General features: G+C 41.9%; 1 protein-coding gene across 2 annotated transcripts in view; it reads left to right on the top strand.

Annotated features, from left to right (window-relative positions):
- The first annotated feature begins 2483 nt into the window (after positions 1-2483).
- The window catches only part of LOC127581941 (cytoplasmic polyadenylation element-binding protein 2-like), an 85787-nt gene continuing 60979 nt past the window's right edge, over positions 2484-27291 (top strand). For both annotated transcript variants that reach the window (XM_052036742.1, XM_052036736.1), the window contains exons 1-2: positions 2484-4192; positions 6040-6318. In XM_052036742.1, the coding sequence (XP_051892702.1) occupies positions 2999-4192; positions 6040-6318 (1473 nt within the window). In that variant the 5' untranslated portion in view covers positions 2484-2998. The remainder of the gene's footprint in view (positions 4193-6039; positions 6319-27291) is intronic.

Genomic DNA, 27291 nt, shown 5'->3' with positions numbered 1-27291 from the left:
CACACATAGAACTTCCCTTGGGTTGGAAATGACATCCAAGTACCAACACCAGGAAGAAAACCTTTCTCGGCCACTCATTCTCACATCAACCAATGTTTTCCCTCCATCATTCAACCCCCCACCCTTCCATTTTGACATCCTCACTCTTGGTTTACCAACCCCTCCCCCCCCCCAATTTCCCCTCCCTCTCACACCCATCCTCCCCTTTCCCTTTCTTCCTGCAATGAGCTTCCTTTCTCTAATCCAAAGCCTCCTCTTTTCCCTCCCTTTCACAAGCCCTTCCCCTTCCCTCATGCCAGGCCCTCCCCTTCCCCACCTCCCCTTTCCCCTTCCAACTCCCTCCCTCCTGACAGTTCCTCCCTCTCCCTCACAACCCCCTTCTCTTCCCTAGCCCCTCTGTTGCCTGGGATGGAATGTTTCAGTTATGAGGTGAGAATGAATAGGCTGGGATTGTTTTCCTTGAAGTAGAGGAGGCAGAGGGAGGATCTGACAGAAGTATGCAAAATTATGAGACGTGCAGATATTAAGAAACTTTTTCCCCCATGACAGACCAGAAGGCATGGATTTAAGGTGAGTGGTAAGTGGTTTAGAGTGGATCTGAGGAAGAACATTTTCACCCAGAGGGTGGTTGCAGTTTGGAACACACTGCCTGAGAATGTGGTCGAGGCATATACTCTCACAACATTTAACAAGTATCCAGAAGAGCACTTGAATTGCCAAAGCATAGAAGGCTATGTGCTGGTAAATGGGTTCAGCATAGATGTATATTTGATGGTCGGCATAGGCTGAAGGGAGTTTCTGTAATGTATGGCTCCTCCTCACCCCTCCCTACTCCTTCCCACCTCTTCTCCCTCCCCTCCTCATCTTTTCCCCCTCCCTCACTATCACTCCCTTCCCCTTTGCTCACTATCACCCTTCTCCCACTTCCTCCCTCCCCTCACATCCCCACTACCCCTCTGCTCACTATCCCCATACCCTCGACATCCCCCACGCCCCCTCCCCCCACTCCCTCCCCCCCTCCCCCTCCCCCCACTCCCTCCCCCCCTCCCGCCCCCCCTCCCCCCTCTCCCCCCCCCTCCCCTCCCTCCCCTCCCCCCTCTCCCCCCTCTCCCCCCTCTCCCCTCTCCTCCCCCCCCTCACCTTCCCCCCCCTCCCCTCTCCTTCCCCCCTCCCCTCTCCGTCCCCCCCTCCCCCCTCTCCTTCCCCCCCCTCTCCTTCCCCCCTCCCCTCTCCTTCCCCCCCTCCCCTCTCCTTCCCCCCCCTCCCCTCTCCTTCCCCCCCCTCCCCTCTCCTTCCCCCCCTCCCCTCTCCTTCCCCCCCCTCCCCTCTCCTTCCCCCCCCTCCCCTCTCCTTCCCCCCCCTCCCCTCTCCTCCCCCCCCCTCCCCTCTCCTTCCCCCCCCTCCCCTCTCCTTCCCCCCCCCTCCCCTCTCCTTCCCCCCCCCTCCCCTCTCCTTCCCCCCCTCCCCTCTCCTTCCCCCCCCTCCCCTCTCCTTCCCCCCCCCTCCCCTCTCCTTCCCCCCCCTCCCCTCTCCTTCCCCCCCCTCCCCTCTCCTTCCCCCCCCCTCCCTCTCCTTCCCCCCCCCTCCCCTCTCCTTCCCCCCCCCTCCCCTCTCCTTCCCCCCCCCTCCCCTCTCCTTCCCCCCCCTCCCCTCTCCTTCCCCCCCCTCCCCTCTCCTTCCCCCCCCTCCCCTCTCCTTCCCCCCCCTCCCCTCTCCTTCCCCCCCCTCCCCTCTCCCCCCCCTCCCCTCTCCTTCCCCCCCTCCCCTCTCCTTCCCCCCCCTCCCCTCTCCTTCCCCCCCCTCCCCTCTCCTCTCCCTCCCCCCGCCCCGCCCCCCTCTCCCTCCCCCCGCCCCGCCCCCTCTCCTTCCCCCCGCCCCCTCCCCTCTCTCCTTCCCCCCGCCCCCTCCCCTCTCCTTCCCCCCGCCCCCTCCCCTCTCCTTCCCCCCGCCCCCTCCCCTCTCCTTCCCCCCGCCCCCTCCCCTCTCCTTCCCCCCGCCCCCTCCCCTCTCCTTCCCCCCGCCCCCTCTCCTTCCCCCCGCCTCCTTCCCCCCCGCCCCGCCCCCTCTCCTTCCCCCCCTCTCCCCTCTCCTTCCCCCCCTCTCCCCTCTCCCTCCCGCCCCGCCCCCCTCTCCTTCCCCCCGGCCCCGCCCCCCTCTCCTTCCCCCCGCCCCGCCCCCCTCTCCTTCCCCCCGCCCCGCCCCCTCTCCTTCCCCCGCCCCCTCCCTTCCCCCGCCCCCTCTCCTTCCCCCCGCCCCCTCCCCTCTCCTTCCCCCCGCCCCCTCCCCTCTCCTTCCCCCCGCCCCCTCTCCTTCCCCCCGCCCCCTCTCCTTCCCCCCGCCCCGCCCCCTCTCCTTCCCCCCGCCCCCTCTCCTTCCCCCCGCCCCGCCCCCTCTCCTTCCCCCCGCCCCGCCCCCTCTCCTTCCCCCGCCCCGCCCCCTCTCCTTCCCCCCGCCCCGCCCCCTCTCCTTCCCCCTTCCGGCAAACAAACGGTTAACCTCCTGCGTATTTGTTTTCCCACGGCGCGCGATTACTACGCGTATTCGCACGTGATGCTGACGTCAATGCAAATTACAAACGGGGGCGTCTCGAAACAGCTTCGCTTGCCGTGGAAGTAAAGTGCTCATGCGCACTCAGCCCCGGGCTGGGGGGGGGGGGAGAAAGTAAGCAGGAGTCCCTCCGAGTCTGAGGGTGGGGGAGCCTGGAAACAGGTGGGGGAGCCAGCCGTTTGGGAGGGGTGGGGGAGAAAGGTCAGCGAAACCCCGGCGGAGGCGAAAGGTTGGGACCCGGCGCTGTGCGGGACCGGTGGGTGGGAATCAGTCGGGGGACCCGCAGCCCTTGGACATGAAACAGTCAACACACTATGGGCTTCCCCGGTGAGAAATAAATCGTTACCCACTCGCGCTGCCCGGCCAAAGCCGCCATGATCTCCCCCTGCCGGCGTTGAACGGGCGGCCCGGCCCGGACAGCTGCACTGACAAACACTGAGCAACATTAGAAATGGGAGACTTTGGCTTCGCCTTGTTCCAGCCGGCGGGTGGCGGGGGCGGTGTTGGCGTTTACCGATGCACCAAGCCGGTGCTCGTAGTGGCGGCGGCCACGTCGTGCCCTTCAGCCTCCTCCTCCTCCTCCTCCTCCTCCTCCTCCCGGACTGCCGCCGGCGCCGCCTCCTCCTCCGCCTCTTTGTTTTTCCCACCAGTCAGCCGGGCTCCACACACCAGCCCTATTATGCAGGATGATGACCTTCTGATACCGGACAGGACGACAGGCACCGCCATCACCACCACCATCAGCAGCAGCAGCAGCGCCGTGTCCCTGGCTCCGGCTCCAGCCTTGAACGCCAGCCGCCCGACTTCCACACCCAGGAGCGATCGGCGGCTGCAGCAACAGGACCAGAGTCCGGATCCTCTGACCAAACGGAGTCACCAGCACCCGACTCCTGCCCCGCCGCCTCAGCCGTCCAACCCCGGAGAGCCGCCGCCGCCCTGCCGCCAGGAGGAGGAGGAGTTGGAGGAGGAAAGGACGGGAGACAGGGACGCGCTCGCCTCCACCGATGCCTGTGGTGCTGCCGCCGCCGCTGCTGTGAACATCGCAGAGCGCAGCCACCACCCGCAGCAGCAGCCGCACCGAGAGCAGGGTCTGATGGAAGCTACCGGTAACATGACGGCGGCTGGTGGCGGAGGAGGAGGAGGTGGTGGGATTGGGATGTTACCGGGGCTCGCCGCCGGTTTTCAACAACAGCAGCAGCTCCACCAGCAGCAGCAGGAGCCCGGGCCGGGCGGCAGCAGCAGCGCCGGCGGCAGCAGCAGCAATGGCTCCTCTCCGTCTCCAGTGGCCGCTCTGACCGGCTTCGGCACCGCCTGGTCCCCAGCACCCGCCGCAACCCCTGCTCAGATGAGCACTTCGCCGGGGTCCGGTGGCGGTGGCGTTAACGCGCCGGGACCCTGTTCGGTGCCCAGCCCCGCCGACGACAGCTTTTTCCACAGCATCCCGTCCATCAACGGCACAGTACTTTTCCAGAATTTCGCTGCTAACACGGCGGGCGTGGGCCACGGCTACGGCGGTACCTTCTCACCTTTACCTCAGCAGCAGCAGAACCGACGGTCCCCTGTCGGCCTTCAGCATCACCACCACCCGCAGCACCAACACCAGGCTGCCTTCCCCCACCAGAGGAGCACCTACAGCCACCACCAGGTAAGGCCAATGGCGTCCTGGTCCCTGATCAATGTCTGCTGTTTGTGTGCCCCATTCCTGTGTCCGACCCGACCTCAGAAAGCGCCTCAATTTTTTTAATATGTGCATATGATTACGGTTTTAATATTTAAAGCTATATCTTGAGTTCTCCCTCCTCCCCTTGCCCGTGGTCTACGAGCTGCGAGGTTGTGCTTCAAGGAACCGTGCTGTTTTCGGCTGGGTTTTGTTTGCTGGAGTTAGATCCATGCCACCCTTATGAACGGATCCGGTCAAGATCCGCTTCTCCGGTTGCCCTCGATCGCTACAGCGGTGCTGCTGGCAAAACCGGAGGGCTATGTGTATTTCTCTCCTCTATTTTTGAATTATGGTGCAGTGTGTGAGCTGTCAACGCCTAGGGAAGATTAAGAAAAACAAAACACTTAATTTTTTTCTGGCGTTCTGCAGCCACACCTCGGCTAAAGTTATTTACGCCTTAAGAAAAGCGGATTTCGGGTGCTGTCTAAATATATATGCGTAAGACTAATTGTTAGTTGCTGTTTAATAAGTATATTCGAATGAATTAGCACTCTGCCAGTCGCCAGCAGTGGGTTATGTTGTAGAAAGATTATTTCTGCTAACATAATGAGGGATGTTTGGCACTTGCCTACACGCACCCCGCCCTCTCCCAACCAAAATGGTTAATTTCTGAAGTTTTACTTAATTCCAAATTAGAGAGCCAAATGTCATTTAAATATATTGGGGTGGGGGAGAATGGATGCAGTATTCGGTCTGATACTGCAGCTGTGTTGGATGAATAGAAGTGTCATGATGCGGAGAGGAGCGAGGATGGAAAATTACTGCAGTTTATTGCTATACGTACGGGAGGTTTTTAGTTCTCTGCCGTTTTTAAATAGGGAACAAGGTTCTTAGCTAACACTAAATTTCAAACCCTTTGTCTTGCAAATTATTAAATGAGCTACATCCTTAATTTAAACATAAGTTAGTTATCTACTGTTTAATGCTGCATAAACACGTAATATTTATTGAACTTCAAATGGAACAACGCTGAACATTTAAGTACACAATAACTACTGTAGGTATTAATGCTAGGTGCTGAAGGAAAGAGCTCGACAATGAAAACTGGAAAATACTGTTGTACAACAACTGAAAAAACTGCCTTAATAGGCAGAAAATATAACAATTTAAATGACATAATAAACCTTTTAGTCTTGAACTTTTGGTTTCATTCTGTCTGAATCTACTTCCATCCCATGTTGTGGAATATCACTGTGGAATACTTCAATGGCAGTTCAGATTTCTCATCTGGATGGGTTGAATTGAAAAATATAGTCGAGAGACTGAATTTCTCAAATTGCAATTTTAAAATTAATATTTACAGTAATATGTATTAAGCAATATTAATGACCAGTATTGAGATTTTAACATTTCCAAAACGTGTTTTGCATTATATTTTAATTTGTATGCTGCCCTTTTTTGTCTATTGGATGTGGCTGCAATAAATTTTTGAAAGGAAATTACAAGGTAGTTTTCTAGTGATTGATTATAACTTTTTTTTAAATTAGCTGATCAACGGCATTGGTTAATTAAACCTCAAGGCGAGTAAAACAACTAAGCTTAGCTATAATAAAAAAAGACTAGATATCCTTGGTGTAAATCATTCTGCATTTGAAGGTTTTGATATTTTTAAAATGAAGAAATAGAGTTTTTGCTGGAGTGGACAAATGTTGGGTGGCTAATGTAATCAAAGGCTTTGTACAAAGTTTAATACAACTTGTGTTCTGTTAATACTCCTGTAATTAAACATGTCTAGTTGCTAAATTTTAAATATGCATGTTTAATATCATCAGCCCATAATGAAACAGTCTCCATGGAACAGCCACCAGAGCAGTGGCTGGAGTGCAGGCGTCTCTTGGGGAGGCATGCAGACAAGGGATCACCGCAGAACTGGAGGTGTAGGAATGCCAACAACCATGAACCAAATCTCTCCACTGAAGAAACCTTTCTCCAGTAATATTATAGCACCACCCAAATTTCCTCGTTCAGCCCCAACACTGACACCAAAATCTTGGATTGAAGACAATGTTTTCAGGACGGACAACAATAGCAACACTCTATTACCTTTACAGGTAAGAACAGAACGTGCTGTTTTATTGGCATGCAATAGTCAAAAACAAAATATGCTCTGCTGTAGTTTACGAACAGTAAGATTGATTAGAAACTTAAAAATTCTGATCGCAATAGTACTATAATTCTTTCCATGTGCCACAGTACGATATTTGAACATTGAATGCCAACCAAATTTTTGGAGAATTTTTCTTGTGGGTTATTGAACACAGTATCATGAAGGAATTAAAATATTTTTCAATAGTGAGTTATTAAATCTGGTTACTTCAGTGGGACATTGGTTCCAGGTTTCTGACAACTTTGAATTTTTTAACTGTTAGCGTTATAGCTGTTTTCCTAAAAGCTGAAACACTACCTTTAAGTAAAATGCCTGTAAACTTTAAATTCAGCAAGACTCTAACTAATGGCTAACAATACATTTATTGCACTAAGCCATTCAGGCAAGGATGACTACAGGTTTGTTTTCAAGCCTGGCTATAGAGTTAAGGAATGGATTAGATTTTGTGTGTCTACCCATTATTAAAAGTATACTTTGGAAGGCATGCACATAGGTATGTTGAGATGAACTCATTTGTGATGCTGTCATGAATGTAAAGGCATTGTGTTGAATCTTTATTTAATCTTGCACATCAGAAATACTAGGTCCAAGGGAAAAAGCAAGGAATCAGTCTTGTAAATAATGATAACATGTCTATTTGTTTATTTTGAATGATAGAAGTCATCTGTCAAGAAGGAGGCCATTTGAACTTTGAAGGCTGTTTGCTATCACAATCCTAAACTTGGTGCTTTTTTGGCTGTGACACAGAACTTGTCCCAAAAAAAAGCCTTGATACACAGTTTGCAAATTAATACTAATTCCTTCTGCACAGTTCGTATTTGTCAGATTCCAATAATTTTGAGATAAATAGTTTCCTGGGTTCCCTCCCATCTTTAAATGGACTGATGTTGGAAACATTCCAATTCAAGAGGACTACTCTTGAATCAGAATTTAAAGACCATGATATAAATGTTCTTGAAGTATAGCCTGCAATCTATAATTCAGTTGATGGCATGTGGAGCAGTTACTTACAATTGTGTAAGTGGACAACCTTCAAATGAAGATGTATCACAAAACATTTAACATTTTTAGCACAAGCATTTATGACAAAAGGAATCAGTTGCCCATAAGTATTGTTAAGTATATAGGTTTAGGCTGTATGTACAATAAGTGATATGGATCCATTTAGGATCTTGCAGTTTCTCTTTGACTTCTGAGATTGTATTTGCTAAAGTATTCATTTTCTAAGCTGCTTATTCAATGGTCATTAAGTTTAATGTATAAAATTGGCGTGTTAATTAAATGCTTTGCCAAGACCATGAGGCAGCTGATATGCAACAGCCACGCCACAAATAAAGAATTCATATGCAGACGTTTTTCCCTCTGAAGCATGTCATTCTCAGCCCTAAGGATCTGCCTAAGAAGGAGGAACAGAAGGGAAAAATTGGAGTCATGGCTTGTTTTGCTTTCACTAGATTACTTATTTAAAAAAACAAAATCACTCTCTTCCATGAATTTACAAATTATTTCAGGAATATGTAAGATGCAGAGGACACTTCTGAGCCATAAATGTGGAACATTATTTTTAGCAGAAATCTGATGCACTACGTCCCTATATCATGCTTTTATTTTGAAAGCAGATCATGATGACATTTTTCACAATTGCTCAGCATTTCTCTAATTACTACATCCTTAGGAGAAACATTTTCTGTCCAAATTCACCAACAATTACTACAACTGTAATTGCTAGATCATTTTTAAATAGACTTTTCATGTAAAAAGAAAGGTCTTTACTAAAACCAATCTTGTCAAGTAAATCAATATAAGAAAAAGCTAATTACTTTACTTGTGATTGTGTACGTGATGTCCATTGCATGTTTTGCGATCCATCACAGCCATGGTAGGAAGGCTAGAAAACAAAATACTGGAAAGTGCCATTTTTCTTAATTATTATCAACCTTGTGTCTTGATATGGTATTGTGCATTACTGAAAAAAAATGAAAAATTTCCTGATTGATTTGCAGGGAAAAGCTGCAAGTTGAGCAGTAATTGCAACCATATTACTTTCAAGTATTGCTTCCATCAAGTTTAGATCTTTCATTTCATTTGCAAGGAAATTCTTAATTTATTGAGCAATGATCAAAAATGGAGTGTAGTATAAACAGAAGGTCTAGTAATATCTCAGGAAATTGTGTATTCCCTGTCTTTGATTTACAGACATAAAATTGCAAGCCAGGCAGCTTTAATTTTTGATGCGTTTCTTGTAGGATCTGGAGCACAATATTGCTTCTGTGATGGCAGGGGACTTTCTTTGCAGTTCCACCTATGATTAAAAAGAAACTTGGAGAAAATAAGTATTATTCAATAATCAATGTAGTCAAACCAAAACAAGCTTACTGGAGAAACAAACTTACTTTTAAAGAAAATATTGCTGCAGTTTTTTTATTTTCTCTCTATACCGACAACCATGTCATTCTGCCCATGTTTATGCTTGTATTTTTAGACAACTTTGCCTTTGGGGAATATTTGAAGTTAGTATTATGAGACCTTCGGTTAATTTTATTTTTCACAAACAAGAATCAAGAGATTAATTTCCACCATCACTGAGGTTAATTACTGTTAGTGTAAGGCAGAGACTGCAGCGCTGTTCATTCGTGACAGTATTTTTACTTTGCATGAGCCATCTCACACTTCATTTAATTTGAAGCCATAAAGTAATGCATCTGTTCCTTTCTCCATTGTGTACTTATCTAACTTGCATTTAATGCATCCTTGCTTTTGTTGCAATTGTTCCTTTACGGGAGTGTGTTCTATATACTTCCCACTAAAAGGGGGGGGGGGAGGCGGAGGAGAAGAAAAGTCTCTTCTGAGTTTCCCTTTGGATTTCTGTGACTGTCTATAAGAAATGAATTATGAGCGGGTGCATGCAACTTGGACCTTAAAACTGTTCCAGCTTTTAAAAAGTTTACAGCTAATCTGCTTGTATTTTCACTCTGCATAGCCTTTAGCCTTTCACCACTTATCAAGTATGTCTACCTGTACCTTGAAAACAGCATATTTAAAGGCTCTGCTTCAACTGCCCTTTGAAGAAGGGAATTCCAAAGACTTATCCCTAGTTTTGTTTTCCCACAGGAGGAAACATCCTTTCCACATCCACACCTTGGAATTTTCTATGTTTCAAGAATGAAAGATGACTTGATTCTGAACTTTAGATATAAGCCCTATGTCCAATCTTCACTCACAAGATGACCCCACCCTCCCACCCCCACTCCAGGAGTCTGACCAACTCCTTTAAACTGCCTTCAGTGCAATAACATCCTTCAAATAAGGAGCCCATTACTGTACTCAGTGCTCCAGATGTGGTAACCATATCCCTCTGCTTCTCAGGCTCTGCAGTCTCTCACCATTGAGATAATGTGCTTTTTTTATTTTTCCTGTCAAAATGGACAATTTAACATTTTCCTCATTATACTCCATCCACTCCACAACAAAACATAAACAAACTACAAGGGATATAAACAGGTTGTGTTTTCTTCGCTATTTGATTTTTCTACCATCTTTGTGTCATCAGAAAATTTAACAGTCATACCTTTGGTGCCTTCATCTAAGTCAGTTATGTAAATTGTAAAAAGTTGAGACACACTACTCATTACATCTTATCAACAGGGGGGAAAAGAAACATTTATACTTACTGTTACAAGTTAACAAATTTGGCATGGATAAAAGATTGGTTGGTTATCTCCTACACCACAAGCTTTTATTTGTGATAACAATCTCTGATGCGTCACCTTAACAAATGCTTTCTGGAAATCTAGGTATAGCTCAGAACAGTCTAGGTTAGCTCTTCAAAGAGTTCCAATAAATTGGTCCGTTCACAAAACCATGTTGACTATCTGATTTACCTTGAAATTTTCTAAGTGTCCTACTATCATATTTTTAATAATAGCTTCTATCATTATTTTTATAATGGACATCAAGCTAATTGTACCTGGTAGTTTCCTGCTTTCACTCTCCCTTTTTTGAATTAAAGGAATTATATTAGCTATTTTCCAATTTAATGGAACCTTCCCTGCATTCAGGGAATTCTGGAAGATTAAAAGCAACACATCAACTATTTCACTAATCATTTATTTTAAGATTTCTAAGATGAAGTCCCTAGCGACTTGGAGACTTGTCAGCCCACAGTTTCAATTTGCCCACTTCCTTGGTGATTGTAACCACCTTGATTTTCCCAATTCCTTATGTACATCTATTTTTGGATGTTGCTTGTATTCTCTCTGGTGAAGACTGATCAAAATATCTTTTTTAGTTCATCAGCTATCTCCTTATTTTCTTTAATATAGAACCAATGGTCACTTTGTTAACTATTTTCTTTACGTATCTGAAGAAATTCTTACTGTTTTATATTCTGGCAGGCTTTATCTTAAACTAATTTTCCCTTTCTTATTAATCTTTTAGCCTTTTCTTTACATTCTGTCTAATTTGCTGGCCTGTTTTGCATAGTTATGTTTCTTTGTTAGATATTTTATGTGACTTTTTGTTAGATAGACATTGAAAAGTATATATTGTGTTTTCTAAAAGGTTCCATTAAATGTCTGTTACAGCATCTCAACTGACCAAATTTAAAACGTCTTGTTTTGAATTTCCCCATAATTAGAAGCTTTCCTCCACATCTACTCCATTACTTTTGTCATTGTTTTAAGACACCTTCTCAACTGGGGAAGGAAATGAGACTATTTAGTTCAACAATTCCATTAAGTTCTGGTATCAATGTAATTCTTTTGCACCTTCTCTAATGCTTCTGTTCCTTTTGTTATGTGGATTCTATAGATTATATTAGACAGATTTAGTTTGTTTTTCAAAGTTTTTTTCATTGATAAATTAGAGCTACCTTCCCCAAGCCCCTCCAACAAAAGATAGAAGTCTGAGCAATCGTTCTGTGATGGAATAGGACCTGATCATTTATAGCCTGGGTTTTTATGGAAGGCACTAGTACATATTTAGGTTGAATGGCAAGGAACCAGAATCCCCAAGCCAGCTCCCATTATTTATGTTCTCCTGATGCCCAAATGAGGGAACAGAAAACTGGTCCTATAATTCTTTCTGCAATGAGGAAGCAAGATATAGTACCACCTCACCAGTTCCATTCCTCTGAGTCCTGGCATATGTAATCAGTAATATAATTCCTTTTATAAATGATTCAATCCTTGCTGGTGCCATTGACTCCCAGTAACACAAAATTCAACATTGCATTTTGTTAGGAAGATCCAGTTTAAGAAAATATATTTTATATATAGTTGGATCTTCTTGGAAAGTTTACTTTAGAGCTGCCTCCAGGAGGCAGGACAATAGTATGGCATCTTACATTGTGTTAAGAGACATGTTATTTTTGAATGGCAAGAACAAACAAAGCAGACTTCATTTCCATTCTTGTTGAAACTCTTTTTCTTGTTATAATCTCTATGACCACCATTTTCGTGTAGCCAGCTGATGTGAAGTAATGTTACGTAGCTGTAGAGTCTGTTGAAATTACCCATATAAGGTGCATAATATTTGATAAATGATTACACTTTAAAACTGAACAAATATAGGTGGGAAAAAAAATGTATTATTAGAAATGACTAACCAGCAACAAATTTTGTGCTGGGCTTTGGGTATTTTTTTAGGTTACAAGTCATCCTATTAGTTGAAGTTGTGGCGACTCACCGTTTAGTCGGGCGAACCGGCTCGGCAGTCGGGTTGCGCGGCGTCGGAGCGACGAGGCCCAAGATGGCGGCGGGCCTCGTCTTTCCGAGCGACGGGGAGAACCCGCACGCGGGAAAGTCTTGATGACATAATACTTACGTCATTGCCAGTTTCATTGGGCGGGAACAGTCTCCCTTAAAGGGCCCGCGCAAGGCGGGAAAATAAACCAGTTCTTGTTCGGCAATCCTCCGACTAGCGTCTTGTTTTATTCCGCGGTAGCAACCGCAACAAAGTGTTTGTTTTGGATCAACAACAGAATCATTTAGTCATACAGAGGAACATTCTTTTTTGGTTTTAATATATTCTAAAATAATAAATTGCATAAAACAGACAAGACCCTTTGCTTCTCATGTTAAAGTGTCAAGTTTTGGCCATTTAATAGCTTATTCAGTCCATGCCCTTTTCTATAACATGGTCTGTGGGGAAACTCACGCCTCCATAGCATTTCAAATTACATGATTCGTTATTATCTAACCTCCAGTGCCCTGCCATGGGCCCCTGTTTGCCATCTCCCTGGTCGGATGAATTGATGGTCTCCAGTCTCAGCTTGTTCCCAGGACATGAGGTCTAACAACCTCCCAGATTTCAGCATCTTCTTCAGCTGTGGTCTTCTCTTCTTAGAGGGAAGAGATTTTTTTTCTCTCTGTCAAAGAATGACTCAGCAGTTCTGAGCATCTGCCTCCTAGTGAAAACCAAACCAGGAAATCCAGAAGAAAATTGAGAATTGCTGCACCTGCAACCAATTACAAACCAGAGACTATGAATCCAGATAGTCTAATTGTTGATTTGTGGTATCCTAAGGGATGATTCTACGGGGAGGAACAGTAAAAGAGAAAAGTTAAAAACCATTGTTCAGCAATATCAATCTTATTTACATGATAAAATGTGAATTCTATGATTCTGTGTTTATATTTTCATACTCTTCAAGCCCCATAAGTGTTTAATGATTTTGCACTGTTCAATTAAAAACGGCCACTTTAAATGTTGCATTAGGTTTTATAGACAAATTATTTAAAGCTTAGCAGTCTACTACATATTGGATGCAGAATTATGGTTTGAATTGCAGCTTATTGATGTAATGGCTGTTCGGTATTCAGGATTAGTTTATATAAATAAAAAAAAATCAATGACATTACTGGAAATAAATTGCATGTACTGGTACCTTGCTCAATGCCCAGGATGCATTCCCAGAGATGTGTGTGAATGGAATCGGCGTCAGAAGGGGTGATTATAGCATTCTATATATAGAGATGTGTTACCCATGGCAGTGGTATGCCTGGAACCTTGTGCAAATCCAGCAATGAATCGCTCACAGTTTGGTAGGAAGAGACTTCCAATGAGGGTTACTGCTGGGGTATCTGTTGTATGTGAGGGAAGCTGCTATTCCCCCTCCCCCCCCCCCCCCCCCCCCCCCCCCCCCTCCTTCTTAGTTACACAGCTCTCCCCAGCCCACAGATTTCTCTGTGGCAACAAGTTAACAATGATCACTGGCCTTTGAGCTTGCATAGCCAAGCAAAGAGGAGGAGACAGCACTTTTCGTTACATCCATTGAGAGATGAGAGAGCCCGTAGGATCCAGTGATCTGCCAACACATGGAACAGGTGCTGTCAATTCCCAGCAATGGCTCGCACGCACTGTGCTGCCCTGAGCCCCACATTCTTAGCATTGAGCATCTGCATCACTCCTCACCATCAGTTTCTCTACACTGAGCTGTGACAGTTCATTTCTGCAAGAGAGCCAAGGGTTCCAGTGAGATTCCTGATACATCAGCATACAAATCTGAGTGGATTTTTTTTTGAAATACATGAATCATCATTATCTAATCCTACTACTCCAACGTTCTGCAATGGTCCTGGTTGCCACCTTTGGAGCACAAAACTAATTAGTGAAATGCTGTGTACTTGTATTTTCTATCTTGACTAGGCACAAAAATCATGATTCAGAAAGTGCTGTCTACACTTAGATTTACAATGAAATATAATCGGGGTACCAACATTTCAGCCGAAATCTGCTTAGAGTAGTTCACTTAAGATTCCCCAAAAGGCTTGGCAACTCTCCAGCAACAAGTTGGATTTTAATGTATTCAGTCTATCTTGTCATCTCTCCTCTGCTAGAAGAAGAACGAAAAAGAATGTGATCTACAGGCATTAATTTGTTAAATAAAAACGTAGCATAGAATTTTTAATAGTGTCTTTGTTCTTTCTACCTACAAGTACCACCTAATTTTATCTTGTATCTGTTATTTGTGGGCCATGATATTGTCCAGCATGATGTATGTAAAAATGACCCAACATCTTTGAAATCCCTATTAGCTTTTAACTTTAGTACCAACTGATGATTAAAGAATGCGGAATATATTAATTAAATTTTATAGGGATATATCTGTAGAACTGAAAACAATAATGTATGAGTTATGGCATACATAACAAAGATAAAATATGATGAGCATGTATACTCTTGAAACAGAGTGTACAAATACTGGGATGTTTACAAAGAAGCTACAGAAAAGAGATGGGAAAGTTGCAATTGAGGAAGGGTGAGAAAGTATCTGCTCAAAAATGCTGAAGGCTGTCAATAGACAAAAGCTTAAGGGTTTAGTACATTGCCAGTGCAGTTAGGTAAGGCAATAAAAGGGTTTAAAAAGAGTTTTATTTTATAATTAGGCTTGGAATATGAGATTGAAGTAACAATTGTGCAAAGCATTAGTTCAGCTAAAGTTGCATTATAAAAAAGATACTGGAGAGCATTTGCTGAATCTGCACTAGGGTGTAGGGGTAGAAACATGGCTGAGTGACTTGTGACAAACAATAGTTCCAGTGGAGCAGATTGTGAAAATTCGATTGGGGCTTTACTGTTCTGAATGGCAAATAGGAATGATTTTCCAGTGATAGAAGCAGTACTGAAGAACCATCAATTATAATAGTCACCAAAGGCGGGGAGAGATCTTTTGGAGAAATTTCATCATGTACATAATTGCTCTGCTGTGGTTAAAGCTGTATGAGTAAACATTTGAAATGAGGAAAGTAGAGCATTGTGGGAAGAGAACAGGACAATCAGATTTGTTTTTCATTACTGTAACAGCTGGCACAAAGCAGGTGAATAATCTCCTGTGACAAATTCTATCACTGGTTTTCTCTGGAAAAGTTCTATGTGATCATAAAATTACTTCTCCATGTCATTTGGTGATATTTACAATTACTGTCAGGTCCTGTTAAATCTACCTTATTTGCTTGCTTAGTATATTTATTCTCAGTGTATAATTGTATACATTATCGACATTTCCATTTTATGTCCCATTGCATAGCTGATCCTTATCACTTCTGCAAATTTTTAACTGCTTCACTGATTTTTATGTTCCTTAATGTTGGAAAATTTGACAAGCTTGTAAATAAAATAAGTGTTTGGCGTTTGCATCTTAGTTTTCAGCAGGTGTGAGCTTTTAGCATAAACTCCTTATGATTAAGTTCTGTATTTATAATATAGATTGGAAGCTAGGATCTAAGTACTGATGTCTTGAGGCTGTACAACATCACCCTCTCAATCTGATTTGTACCCTTTTGTATACCCTCTGTCTGTCTTTTTGGGTGACCTCTTTATTGAATTTTTCATAAGAATTTGTCGCTTTCTAGTAGCCCAGATAAGTCATATAATTTTCTAATTCAAAATTGTCAAGGAACCTTACCAGATAGAAGTAGATGCTCCCATCACACAAACTATATGCAACCTAAAACTTCCCTCCTGCCGTAGTTTCTCAATATTCATATATTTCTAAACCCCTCTCCTATTTCCCCATTTACTATATCTTTACTTCTCAACTATGCAAATTTAACACTAAATTAGGAGGAGTTTTGGCATGAGAGTATTTAACTTTTTTTGTCAGAATCTTTCAGCAGGTAACAAACTTTTACCGCACTAAGTTTTACTGTTTTGGATGCAGAAACCTTTGATCATTGCTATATTTTATCTGCATGGAAGTTGATCTCAGAATGTGACTGAAGCAATTTAAGCCAACCAAGTGCAAAATAAGTTTCTACTGAAAATTCTGTTCACTTCATAATTTTGATACATCTGTTGTTTTTGATTGCTCAGTAAGATTTTACCTGCTTTGCATCACCAACTTGTATGTGTAACAGTGAAGGGTTAATTTTTGTTTGTTACATCTGACCACATTCTCTCTTGCTTTCTTTCATGTAGTGATGTGCATATTTGTCCATACTCTAAAGTATGGTAAAAGTTAGTGAAGTATGGAAAGAGTTAATGTAATTTTAACTCCATTCTTTGTAGGTCAATGTCTGAAGTGCAACGTTACAAGCAGTTTAACAAAATGTTGACTGAAAATTGCTATTAGAGGGAGTCGAAATCTTTACTCTGTTCTGTGATAGGATGTTTTTCTGCAAATAAGCATTATGAACACTCCATTTGCAATGAGAAAAGTGCTTTAGTGTGAGTGGAAAAGATGAGGATGAAGTATACACAGCTACCTTTAGCCAGTGATACCAAAATTCTATGCTCAAAATTCTGGAATAGAACACACTTGAAAGTCTTTCAATTCCTGATGATGTGGGAAGTGGAATATGTATGTATATATGTGTGTGTGTACAATTTGAGATCTGGGGCAAGAGTGCACCAACCAAGCCTTCTCTGTTGTGCTGGGGTTCCTGCTTCTCTCACTGAATAGCACTCCAGACATTTGTACCCATCCCAGGTCACTATCTCATGCCCACCCCATGCATCTTCTACTGTTTTTAACAACAACTGAGCCATTGTATTTCATCTCCACCTCAGTAGATATGATTTCTATCCATCCTCTCCAACCAGTGAGGAATACTTAGCACCATTCTATGTGCCCAAGCAGCATTTCCTCATTTATCTCCTTTCACCCTGGCAGGCTTGCAGCAAACTTCACCTTTCACAACTACTCCCAATGAAATTTATTCCAGCTTCCTTAACCTCACTAAATAATATTCATGGCAGTATTCCTTTCCATCGTGAGCAACACTTCATTGTTCCACATCCCAACACTCATCATTGTTTGTCAATACCTGCTTTCCTCTTCCCTCATTAAATTTAGTCCCTTCCCCTGCTCTCACATTTGGTGATTCTACCCATCCTTTTTCAACTGGTTCCTTGATATGATTATGCTCGACCAAGTGCTGAACTTGATCTTTAGCCGTACATATTATTATACAACACATTAATGAATTGTACTACATAAAGTGCATATTTCCTTCAAGTATCACACTGATTTCCTGTAACACATTCTCCAATATCCTTTGTTGACAGTACTCCTATTGTTTTAAAACCCCCATGAATGCTTTCTCATTTTCATTAACACCACAAAGGCCTATGCTAAATTACTTTAGAAGTTGGAAGCAGTATAAAGGTTCAAGACCTTTTTTGTCTTATCAATATCCAAATAATTCTACATGCAAATCAAGACAGTTTTCCCCAATTGAGCATACAAATTACTTTGTAAATGATAATTCCATTGGCCTACTGTGGGCATACTGGCAGTCCCTCTAAACCCTTTAAACTTAATGGCAAGTGATTAGTCATGAGTTGTTGGTGCCACTTTAAGTTTGCTGTGTTAGACATACAGTGTAGTGACATCCATTTGATCCTCTTGCTTACCCTCTTTTAACATTTTAAGGAAACCAGCCATATCATCAATCCTCAATTATCTTGCTTCATGTTATGAGCTCAGCAGTTATGTGCTAGATAGTTAATTAACCTGACCCAGACAATACAAACTCAGTCCTGTCCTTGCATTTCCAAGTGTTGTCCACTACCTATCCAATGTAGCCAAGATGAAATGCAGCTCTTCTACAGTGACATTTGATTAATTTAGCAAAGCCAAAAGATTAACCTGTCCGTGTTATTTCATAATGTGCAAAACATTTAACCACTAAGATGGTGAGGAATATCATTGCCCAGTAACATCTAAATACATACTGATATTGGTTTTAGAAAACTGAAAGTTTTACTAAACAGGATTTCAATGCAAAATGTTACTGAAGGCACCGCTGAGGCAGTCTTGGACCCAGGAGCAATTGATGAAGCAGTGAAAGATGGTTGACCCTTGGACACTGTCATGAGGAACTTTTACAATAGCATTCCTAGTTTTGCTACTAACAATACTTTCTTCCTTTGTGTTAGCTATGACATCAGTTATCGGAAAATTTCACAATTTGTTTCAATTTTGAGTTCCCTGGTGTCTTGATTTCAGGAGAAGACACACTTGCCTCATCTCTAGGTCAAATCTGGACAATAGATTAAATTCTAATGCTGTAATAAGGTCTGGTATCAAGTGCTTTGGTAGAGCTGAAGTTGAGCATTAGTCTAAGTGCTCATTGGTAGCATATTTGAAGTCTCAACCTTAGAAATCGGAGCAGGAATAGGCCATCTGGCCCATTGAGCCTGCTCCGCCATTCAATAAGATCATGGCTGATCTGGCTGTGGATTCAGCTCCACCTACCTGCCTTTTCCTCATAACCCTTAATTCCCCTACTGTGCAAAAATCTATCTGTGTCTTAAGTATATTTAATGAGAGCCTCTACTGCTTCCCTGGGCAGAGAATTCCACAGATTCACTACTCTCTGGGGGAAAAGCAGTTCCTCCTCATCTCCGTCCTAAATCTACTCCCCGGAATCTTGAGACAATGTCCTCTAGTTCTAGTCTTACTTACCAGTGGAAACAACTTTCCTGGCTCTATCTTATCTATCCCTTTCATAATTTTATGTTTCCATAAGATCCCCTCTCATTCTTCTGAATTCCAGTGAGTATAGCCCCAGGTGACACAATCTCTCCTCATAGGCTGACCCCCTCATCTCCGGAATCAACCTGGTGAACCTCCTCTGCATTGCTTCCGAAGCCAGTATATCTTTTCTCAAGTAAGGAGACAACAACTGCATGCAGTACTCCAGGTGCGGCCTCACCAGTACCCTGTACAGTTGCAGCATGACCTCCCTGCTATTCTTAAATTCAATCCCTTGAGCGATGAAGGCCAACATTCCATTTGCTTTCATTTGTCTTTTACTTTGCTGACGATTAAATGCATGTCAATAAGTGCATAAATTGGTTAGTCTTATTTTATTTTTTTTGTCGAGACCTACTTTTTACATTGCTAACTTGGGTACTTGTGTTACAGTTGCACTAGCCAAGAATGTGACTAGTTCTGGAGTATAGGACTTCTGGACTGTAGTCACATCAGTCTGAGGAAATCCCAGAGACACGTCCAACAAGGCCATTTGGGTAGAATTTAGAAATTAAAAAAAGGGGAACACTTTGATGGGTTTATACTATAGGCCCCCCCCCCCCCCCCAACAGTCAGCAGGAATTAGAGGAGCGTGTACATACATAGGGAAATCACAGATAAGTGTAGGAATAATAAGGTTGTACTAATAGGTACATTTACTTTCCCTGGTATTGACTGGGGACTGCCTTAGTGCTAAGTGATTAGCTGGGGAATAATTTTAAGTGTGTCCTGGAAAATTTTCTGAAGCAATATGCAGATAGCCCTACCAGAGAAGGGGCTACACTTGACCTCCTCTTGGGAAATGAGGGTGTCAGTGGGACCAATGACCATAATTCTAAGTTTCAAGATAGTCATGGAAAAAGATAGAACTGGTCCTCAATTAGGGGAAGGCTAATTTCAATGGCATCAGCCAGGAACTCTCAAAAGTTGCTTGGGAGAGGCTGTTTGCTTATTAAGGGACATCTGGCAAGTGGGAGGCTTTTAAAAGTGCAATAAGGGCAACGTCTTCCTGTTAGAGCGAAGGCAAGGCTGGCAAGATTAGGGAACCTTAGTTGGTAAGGGATATTGAGGGTTTAGTCATGAAAAAGGAGCTGTGTATAAGGTATAGGCAGCTGGGATCAAGGGAGTCCCTTGAGTATAAGAGATGTAGGAGTATACTTAAGGAAATTAGGAGGGCAAGAAGTGCCCATGAGATATCCCTGGCAGATAAGGTAAAGAATCCTAAAAGATTCTATAAGTATATTAAGAGTAAAACGGCACCTTGGGAGAGAGTAGGTCCCCATGAGGATCAACCTGATGATCTATTTGCGGAGCTATGGGAAACGGGTGATGTCGAAGTGAATACTTGTCTGTATTTACTGTGGAGAAGGACATGGGAACTAGTGAATTGGGAGAAGGGAATAATGATATCCTGGAACATACAACACTATGGAGGATGAGGTATTGGAGGTCTTGAAACACAAAGGTTGATAAATCACTGGTGCATGACTAGGTTTTGCCTAAGATGTTATGGGAAATAAGGGAGGAGATTGCTGGGTCCCTGGCAGAGATTTTTGTATCTTTGTTAGTCACAGGTGAGGTACCAGAAGGCTCAGCATGGCTAGTGTTCTACCTTTATTGAAGAAAGGCAGCAGGGATCAGCCAGGGAACTACAGGCTAGTGAGCCTGACATCAGTGGTGGGAAAGTTATTGGAAGGGATTCTGAGAGATGGGATTTATTTGCATTTAGAAAGGACGGACCGATTAGGGATAGTCAGCATGGCTCTGTGCGTGGGAAATCATGTCTCTCAGATTTGAGTTTCTTGAAAAGGTGACTGAGTATTGGCAAGGGCAGGGTGGTAGACATTGGTATATAATTGGTATAAAATTCAGAGGTGTATAAAGATAGTGTAGATGGCCAAAGCTTGTTTCCCGTGGTAGGGGTATCTGAAATTAAGGTGAGAGGGAGGTGGTTTAAAGGGGATACAAATGGTAAAGTTTCCACAAGGTATCTGGAATGAACTGACAGAGGAGATGGAGGCAAGAACAGTAACAACATTTAAGAGTCAACTGGACAGGTACTTGAATGAGTAGGGCATATAGGGGTATGGAATTAATGCAGACAAGTAAGATTAGTACCTGATGGTAGGCATAGACATGGGCCGAGGGGCCTGCTTCTGTGCTGTACAACTCTTTGACTCTGTGGTGCGTCAGGACCTAGAATCTTCATTAAATTCAAAGTACTCAGCGCCTCTCTAGATCATGTGGAAGCCAAGAGGATCTGATGGGAAGTCATAGACTTGAACTATTAACTCTCTTTCCATAGATACTGTCGGAACTGTTGACTACTTTGAGCTTTTTCTGTATTTAAATGCGTATCTTTCATTCACTCTGAAAGGTGATAGGACATTTTTTAAACGTTTTAGGAAGCTTCATCATGAAATAAGATTGAGCAAGGTTGGGGAAGCGGGGAGTCAGGGTCATCTGAGTGTTTGCCCTGAAATTGAGAAAGAAATTACAAAAATTCCTATTCAGGAAGCAAAAGTGATTTTATAGTCTATATGTACTTTGCTGCTGGATTCAGAAGAAGAGCAAACTTCAAATTTCTAGATTTTTTTTATTGAGTTTGGACTGCATCATGTTTGGATTCCTGGGTAGATGCAAGTAAAGAAACCAGAAACACTGATTTGTGCACTCATTCTTCCTGTGATATTTAAGGAGTGAGGGGGGAGTTTTGTAAGGAGCTTTCTGGTGCGCTTTACCTCAGTTGCATCAGCAAAATGGATAGCACTTCTGTGGAAGTGAAAGTTTTGAGACGTCATTAGAAATGGGTCGGATTTGGCTTCCTTTGCGTCAGATGACTTTGAAAGGTTATGTTCTTGATGTACTAGGGGATATGTGTTTATGTTGACCTTTACAGTGCACTGCCACCCCATGGATTGATTCTGAATCTTCATATTCAGATGCTCAAGGCCAAAATATAGATTTAGTATTGAATTGGTGCTCATGTTATCTGGTGGGTAACATTTGTATCATTGATGGAGACTGACGTGAGGGTTTCAAGTGGATTTTAATATGCAACAGTTGTATGGTATTAATCTCTAATTTGATTTTATTGAATTGGCTGGATTCAGACAAAAGTTTTAAGAAATGTGTACATTCAAATAATTTTCCAGGCTCTATAGGAAATGCCATTGAGTTTCCCAAAAGCTGATGGCTATTAGATGGAAATTTTCGGCTGACTTCTCAAACACTAAGTACAATGAATATGATTACAGTCAGTGATCCAAAGTATAAAGAGATATCATGAACTTTCAGTTACATTGTAAGCATCAGGTTTCTGCAGGCATTTTGTTATTTCTGCGTGTAACCTGTGATGCAGCATCTTGTTTGGTTCATAGGGATTTTTTACTTAGCATTAAGATTTATGGTCAGGAGTATCAGTATTCTAAATCATTTTATAAGACATGCCACTAAGTATGAATTCTGTTGAACAGCATGAACAATCATATGGATGTGCATAAGAAGTGCTCATTAATTTTCAGGGCATCACAAATCTAATGGATGCTTGGGGCATTTGCACTAGTGTGCTTGCATTAGCGTCATAGAGTGGATAGTCTGGGATTGTTTTCCTGGAGCACAGGAGGCTAGGGGTGACCTTGGAGGTTTATAAAATTATTAGGGGCGTAAATAGTAAGAGTCTTTTGGGATTAGCTTAGATATCCATGCCAACCAAGATGCCCGAGTTGGGCCAAGGGGCCTGTTTCTGTGCTGTACAACTATGAATCTATGAAAACTGTCTTGGGCAGTGCATTCCAGATTTCAACCACCCTCCAGGTGAAAAAAATATCTTTCTTAGATCCCCTCTAAACTTCTTACTCACCTTAAACCTATGGTCTTTGGTCTTAGACACCTCTGCAATGGGGAAATGTTTCTTACTATCTACCATATATATGCCCCTTAGAATTTTGTAAACCTCTGTCAGGTTCTCACCATCCCCTTTCAGTCACCCATACTCCAAGCAAGACTAAATCCATCTATCCAATCTCTCCTTATAACTGAAACATTGCATCCCAGAAACATCTTGATGAATCTCTTCTAGATCTTCAGTGCAATCATGTCCTTCCTATAGTGTTTTCATCTACGTTCTGGAATTTCTTTAAGCCTCATTGCCATTTCTCACTTGTTTTCTTTAAGACTTCTGAAACTGATTTACTTAATTAAAATTGAACCTCATAAAACCTGAAGAGCCTTTGAATATTTTTCTAAGTTGTATAGCATATTTAAATGTTGTTGAATAATTTCTATTTTCTTTCACAGTAGTTGCTCATCCTAATTTCAAAGCATACAATTTCAGATCATTGCACGTTAATCTGTGTAACATTTCACATCATAGGCACCTATTTCACATCGTAAGCACCTATGAAAAATATATATGTGTGTATATATTTGACATATAAAATATATGGTTAATCTATACATTTTGGACTGTATCCTTTAGATACTAGTCTTTTTAGATGTTGTATAACACTTGTACATTCAGAAACTAAATATTTTTGGCACTTCTATTAATTTTATCCAAAATGGATGATATGGTATAGAGTGTGGCAAGAAACTAACATGGTGTGCAGGTTTACAATTAGCGTTGTTAAGTACAATTAAATGGTCATATAGTTGCAAATAATTAAACATGTATTTTCAAAAAAATGAACGATAAATGCATTGTAGCACAATAGATTATTTTTAAAGTACTACAGCAATCTGGCCCATTCAACATCGTAAATGCTTCCTCTTACAGTCAAAGATAATCTTTTTTAGAGGTAGTATTACAGTTCTGACAAAAAACGTTTCTGCCTTAGGTTTTACTCTTGCACAAACCATTTGGCATGTAAATGAGTATTGTGTGGGTTAAAAGTGACTGAAGTATCACTAATTTAGCATTTAGACAATATGTATAATGTTTGATAAACAGATAAATTTGGCAAAAAGGCCTTGCACATGTGAGCAATGCAATACAACACAATGAATACATTCAGAATTTCATAATTCATTTAAACTCTTATGTTTTGCATTTTGTAGGGGATAGCTATCTTTGCAAAATATTTGACATTGAGATTTTATTCACTAAGCTATTTTAAAAGGCTACACTGTATGAGAAAACATTTTAAAATTTGAGCAGGTTTTCTGTGCGCTTTTGCAGTTTGTATTTTGACCACTAAAAAATTTTAAAACTGACTTCTGTGGAACAAATTTTGAAAGTAAAGTACTGTGCATTGACCCAGATTTTGTTCCTCCATTTTGTCTGCCACATTAAAAATATGTAAGTAAAATGAATAAAAGTGCCTGTATCAATATACACCTACAGTGTGTTTTTTGTTTATTTGTTACTGAATGCAGGCAGGAATCAAATTAGTGCATTGAGAAAAGGCTAATCAACATCTTGCAAAGCAAAAAATTGAGGGTTATTTGTCCCCGGTCTGTGTTTGCTTAAATTCTACCTGCCATGAGAATGTTAATTGAGACCAGGAACAGAGCATTCCTTACCCTTTGGGAAGCAAGTAGAATAGATGGACAAGGAAGTAACCATGTGGGAAGAATAGCCTGTCTAGAGGAAGAATCAGTATCAGGAAGGGTTAATGAGGATCAGATAATACAGGAAGTCCCCAACTTACGAACACCCGTACATACGATCCGACCTTCGTGGTCTTAACTATTCGTAAGCGGGCCCGGCCCCCAATCCTACCATGGCAGTGGTACACCTTCTTTGGCCCAACCCCGGGCCAAGTGCGCATGTGCAGCTGGGGCCATGCGCGGCCGCAATCCCCGGGCCAAGTGCGCATGCGCGGACACTGTTCCGAGTTACATACAAAATTGGGTTACGAACAGTCTCAAAAACGGAACTCGTTCGTAACCTGGGGACTTCCTGTATTTTAGTTTACAAGGTGTTTATAAGGTGTCTCATTTAACAAGCTGTAGTTGTACCTTGATCCTCATTATGTGCTTGTTTTTACAAAATGTTTGAAAAAGATTACATAAATTGGAATTCTTGGTAAAAGATGGCAATGTTTCAACCTGATTTCTGTAAAAGATGCTACGTAATATGTTCTGCTCAATCAAGTTGATTTGTAGATATGATCAGGAGAAAAGACTTCATCTGTATCTCGGCTTCTCTGAACATTTGAAGAATTACAATTTGCATGTGATTTTTAACTGACAGATTCTCTTGAGAGCAGAACAATTGCTTCATAGCAATTTTGTAAAAGCTTAAATTATGGGGTCCATCTTGCCATTTATTCCTGGTTGGTAACAACCTTAAATGAATATGCATGCATTTAAATTGCAATGGATTTAGATGGCAGAAGTAGGCATTCTAGGTTGGTAAGTACTTGGATGCAAATGTCTGCAGAAATTTTTTTTAGAACATAATGTTTCCATCCGTTGTAGACAAGCTTTTAATGTTTACACCAAATGTCTGAGAATCTAAAGTAATTAGCGAGAGGAATTTTATTTTTGGTCATTCTCCTTCACTTTAAATTGATACCTCATTTAAGGCTTTTGTCTGCTCCTGCTTGTAAACATTATTGATTTTATCACCCTCTCTTGTAATTTGATCACTTGTGTTTCTTTTAATATATTTTTGTTAGGTACTTTTGTAAAAATTTATGCAATTATAGAAGATGGGAGGTGGCCATTTGCTCTTGTATCTGTACTGGTTCTTTGGGAGAACTGACTAATTAGTGCCTTCCTCCTTCTTTCATAACTGTATAGTTTTCCAATTTGTAATGAATTATGTGTGAAATGCTATGGGTGAGCATTCCACATCCATCTTTAGTTTAAGGCATTGGGCTAAAGTTAAAAGTACATGCTTCTTTTAATGTGGCATGGTAAATATTTTACCATGAACATAAATTATTAGATCACATTTCCTGTGTTCAATGAATATTTTTTTGGCAAATACAAATATAATGGGCTGTTTTTCACCAATTTTCCAAAACAAAACACTATGCAGCTAAATACAGAAGCATTGTCAACTGGAACCTCAGAATTGTTTGATTTTAATTACATGCTGTCATTTTCATGGCTTGTTTTTCTTATTTTTGGCTCTCCAGTACAACATGGTGCAATAGACATCTGTTCTGGTGAATCAGCAAATAACTACAACCTTTGAGGCATAGGCCCATTTTGAGTACTGTTCATTAACCAGCTAATGTACTAATCAGCTGAACTTTAACGTTTGCATTTAAAATGTGGACATGTAATGGTGAAGATGAAGTGTAAATTTGCAGCATAAATTATAACATTTAATTTGTCTTAAGTTTAAAATCACGTTTGAATTTTAATTACCTTTTGAATTTTAAACACATCGAAATTGTTGGGCACTTTGGGTCATTTAAAAAAATAGTAAATTCTTTATAGCTGTTGACATTAGTCTTAATTTCTGTTGTGCTTTTCAGCTTATTTACAGCAATCAAACTGGTTTTTACCTTTGGTAAAAATAAAGTATTTGCATTTTATGTAACATATGTCATAATGTTAGAGCATAGCAAAATACTTTCTATAAATAACATTGGAAACAATTTTCTCATGCTGTTCCTCAAATTAATATGATAAATTCAGCTTTTAGTGAACTTGTTTGTGGAATGCATATTAGCCAAGATACCTGGAAATGTCTCCTGCTTTTCATGGAATGAATCCATGGGATGTTTTATTTCAATACGACACACAGCTTTATTTAATGTTTTGATCAAAAGGCATGTCCAAATGTGTAGCATTGTCTTAACACTGCATTAAGGTGTATTCCTAGATTTTCAGCAGTTCAGATTTCCTTTGTGGGATACGAAATGACTACTTTCTGCTGATATGTTCTATTTTGGAATCTTCTGCACATTCCTGTATCACATAATTGTAAGCACTTGTAAGTGACTCATCTCCACAGTGATGAGACAGTTACTTGGGTTAATTGTTAAGGTTTGTCTGATCATAGTATAATGCTTTTCCTTCTTTCCCTCCCTCCTTCCCTCCCTTGATAAAAGAGAGAGAGTGTTGTCCAGGTCTATTCAGCCAGCATCCTTTTTTTTCAACCAGTCATTCCTGTGTCTTTCAATTGGCCACAAAGGTATTTCCCTACAATAGCAAGACTGATTTCACTGTAGGAAGTTGATAACTAAATTTAAATCCCACTGACTTGGGACCACATTTGGATGCTGAATGTATTTGCAAACTGATTTTAATATGTTATTTTGTTTTTGTATTCCAGCAATAGCATTCAATGTGTGCATGTATTATGATTTTTTTTTTTGAGCTGTTTAGGTTTTGAAGACACCAATATTATTGGCCTGTGCCATTATGAGCTAATTTTAGCCAGAATGGCGGTGGGATGGCACAATCAGTCTCCACCAATTTAGCCAGCAAGCATTCCAAGTGCCAAATTATATTAAGTATAATTTAATGTAAAGCATT

The sequence above is a fragment of the Pristis pectinata genome, chromosome 2 (genome assembly GCF_009764475.1).
Source record: "Pristis pectinata isolate sPriPec2 chromosome 2, sPriPec2.1.pri, whole genome shotgun sequence".
NCBI lineage: Eukaryota > Metazoa > Chordata > Chondrichthyes > Rhinopristiformes > Pristidae > Pristis > Pristis pectinata.
This window is presented reverse-complemented; position numbering and strand designations above follow the sequence as displayed.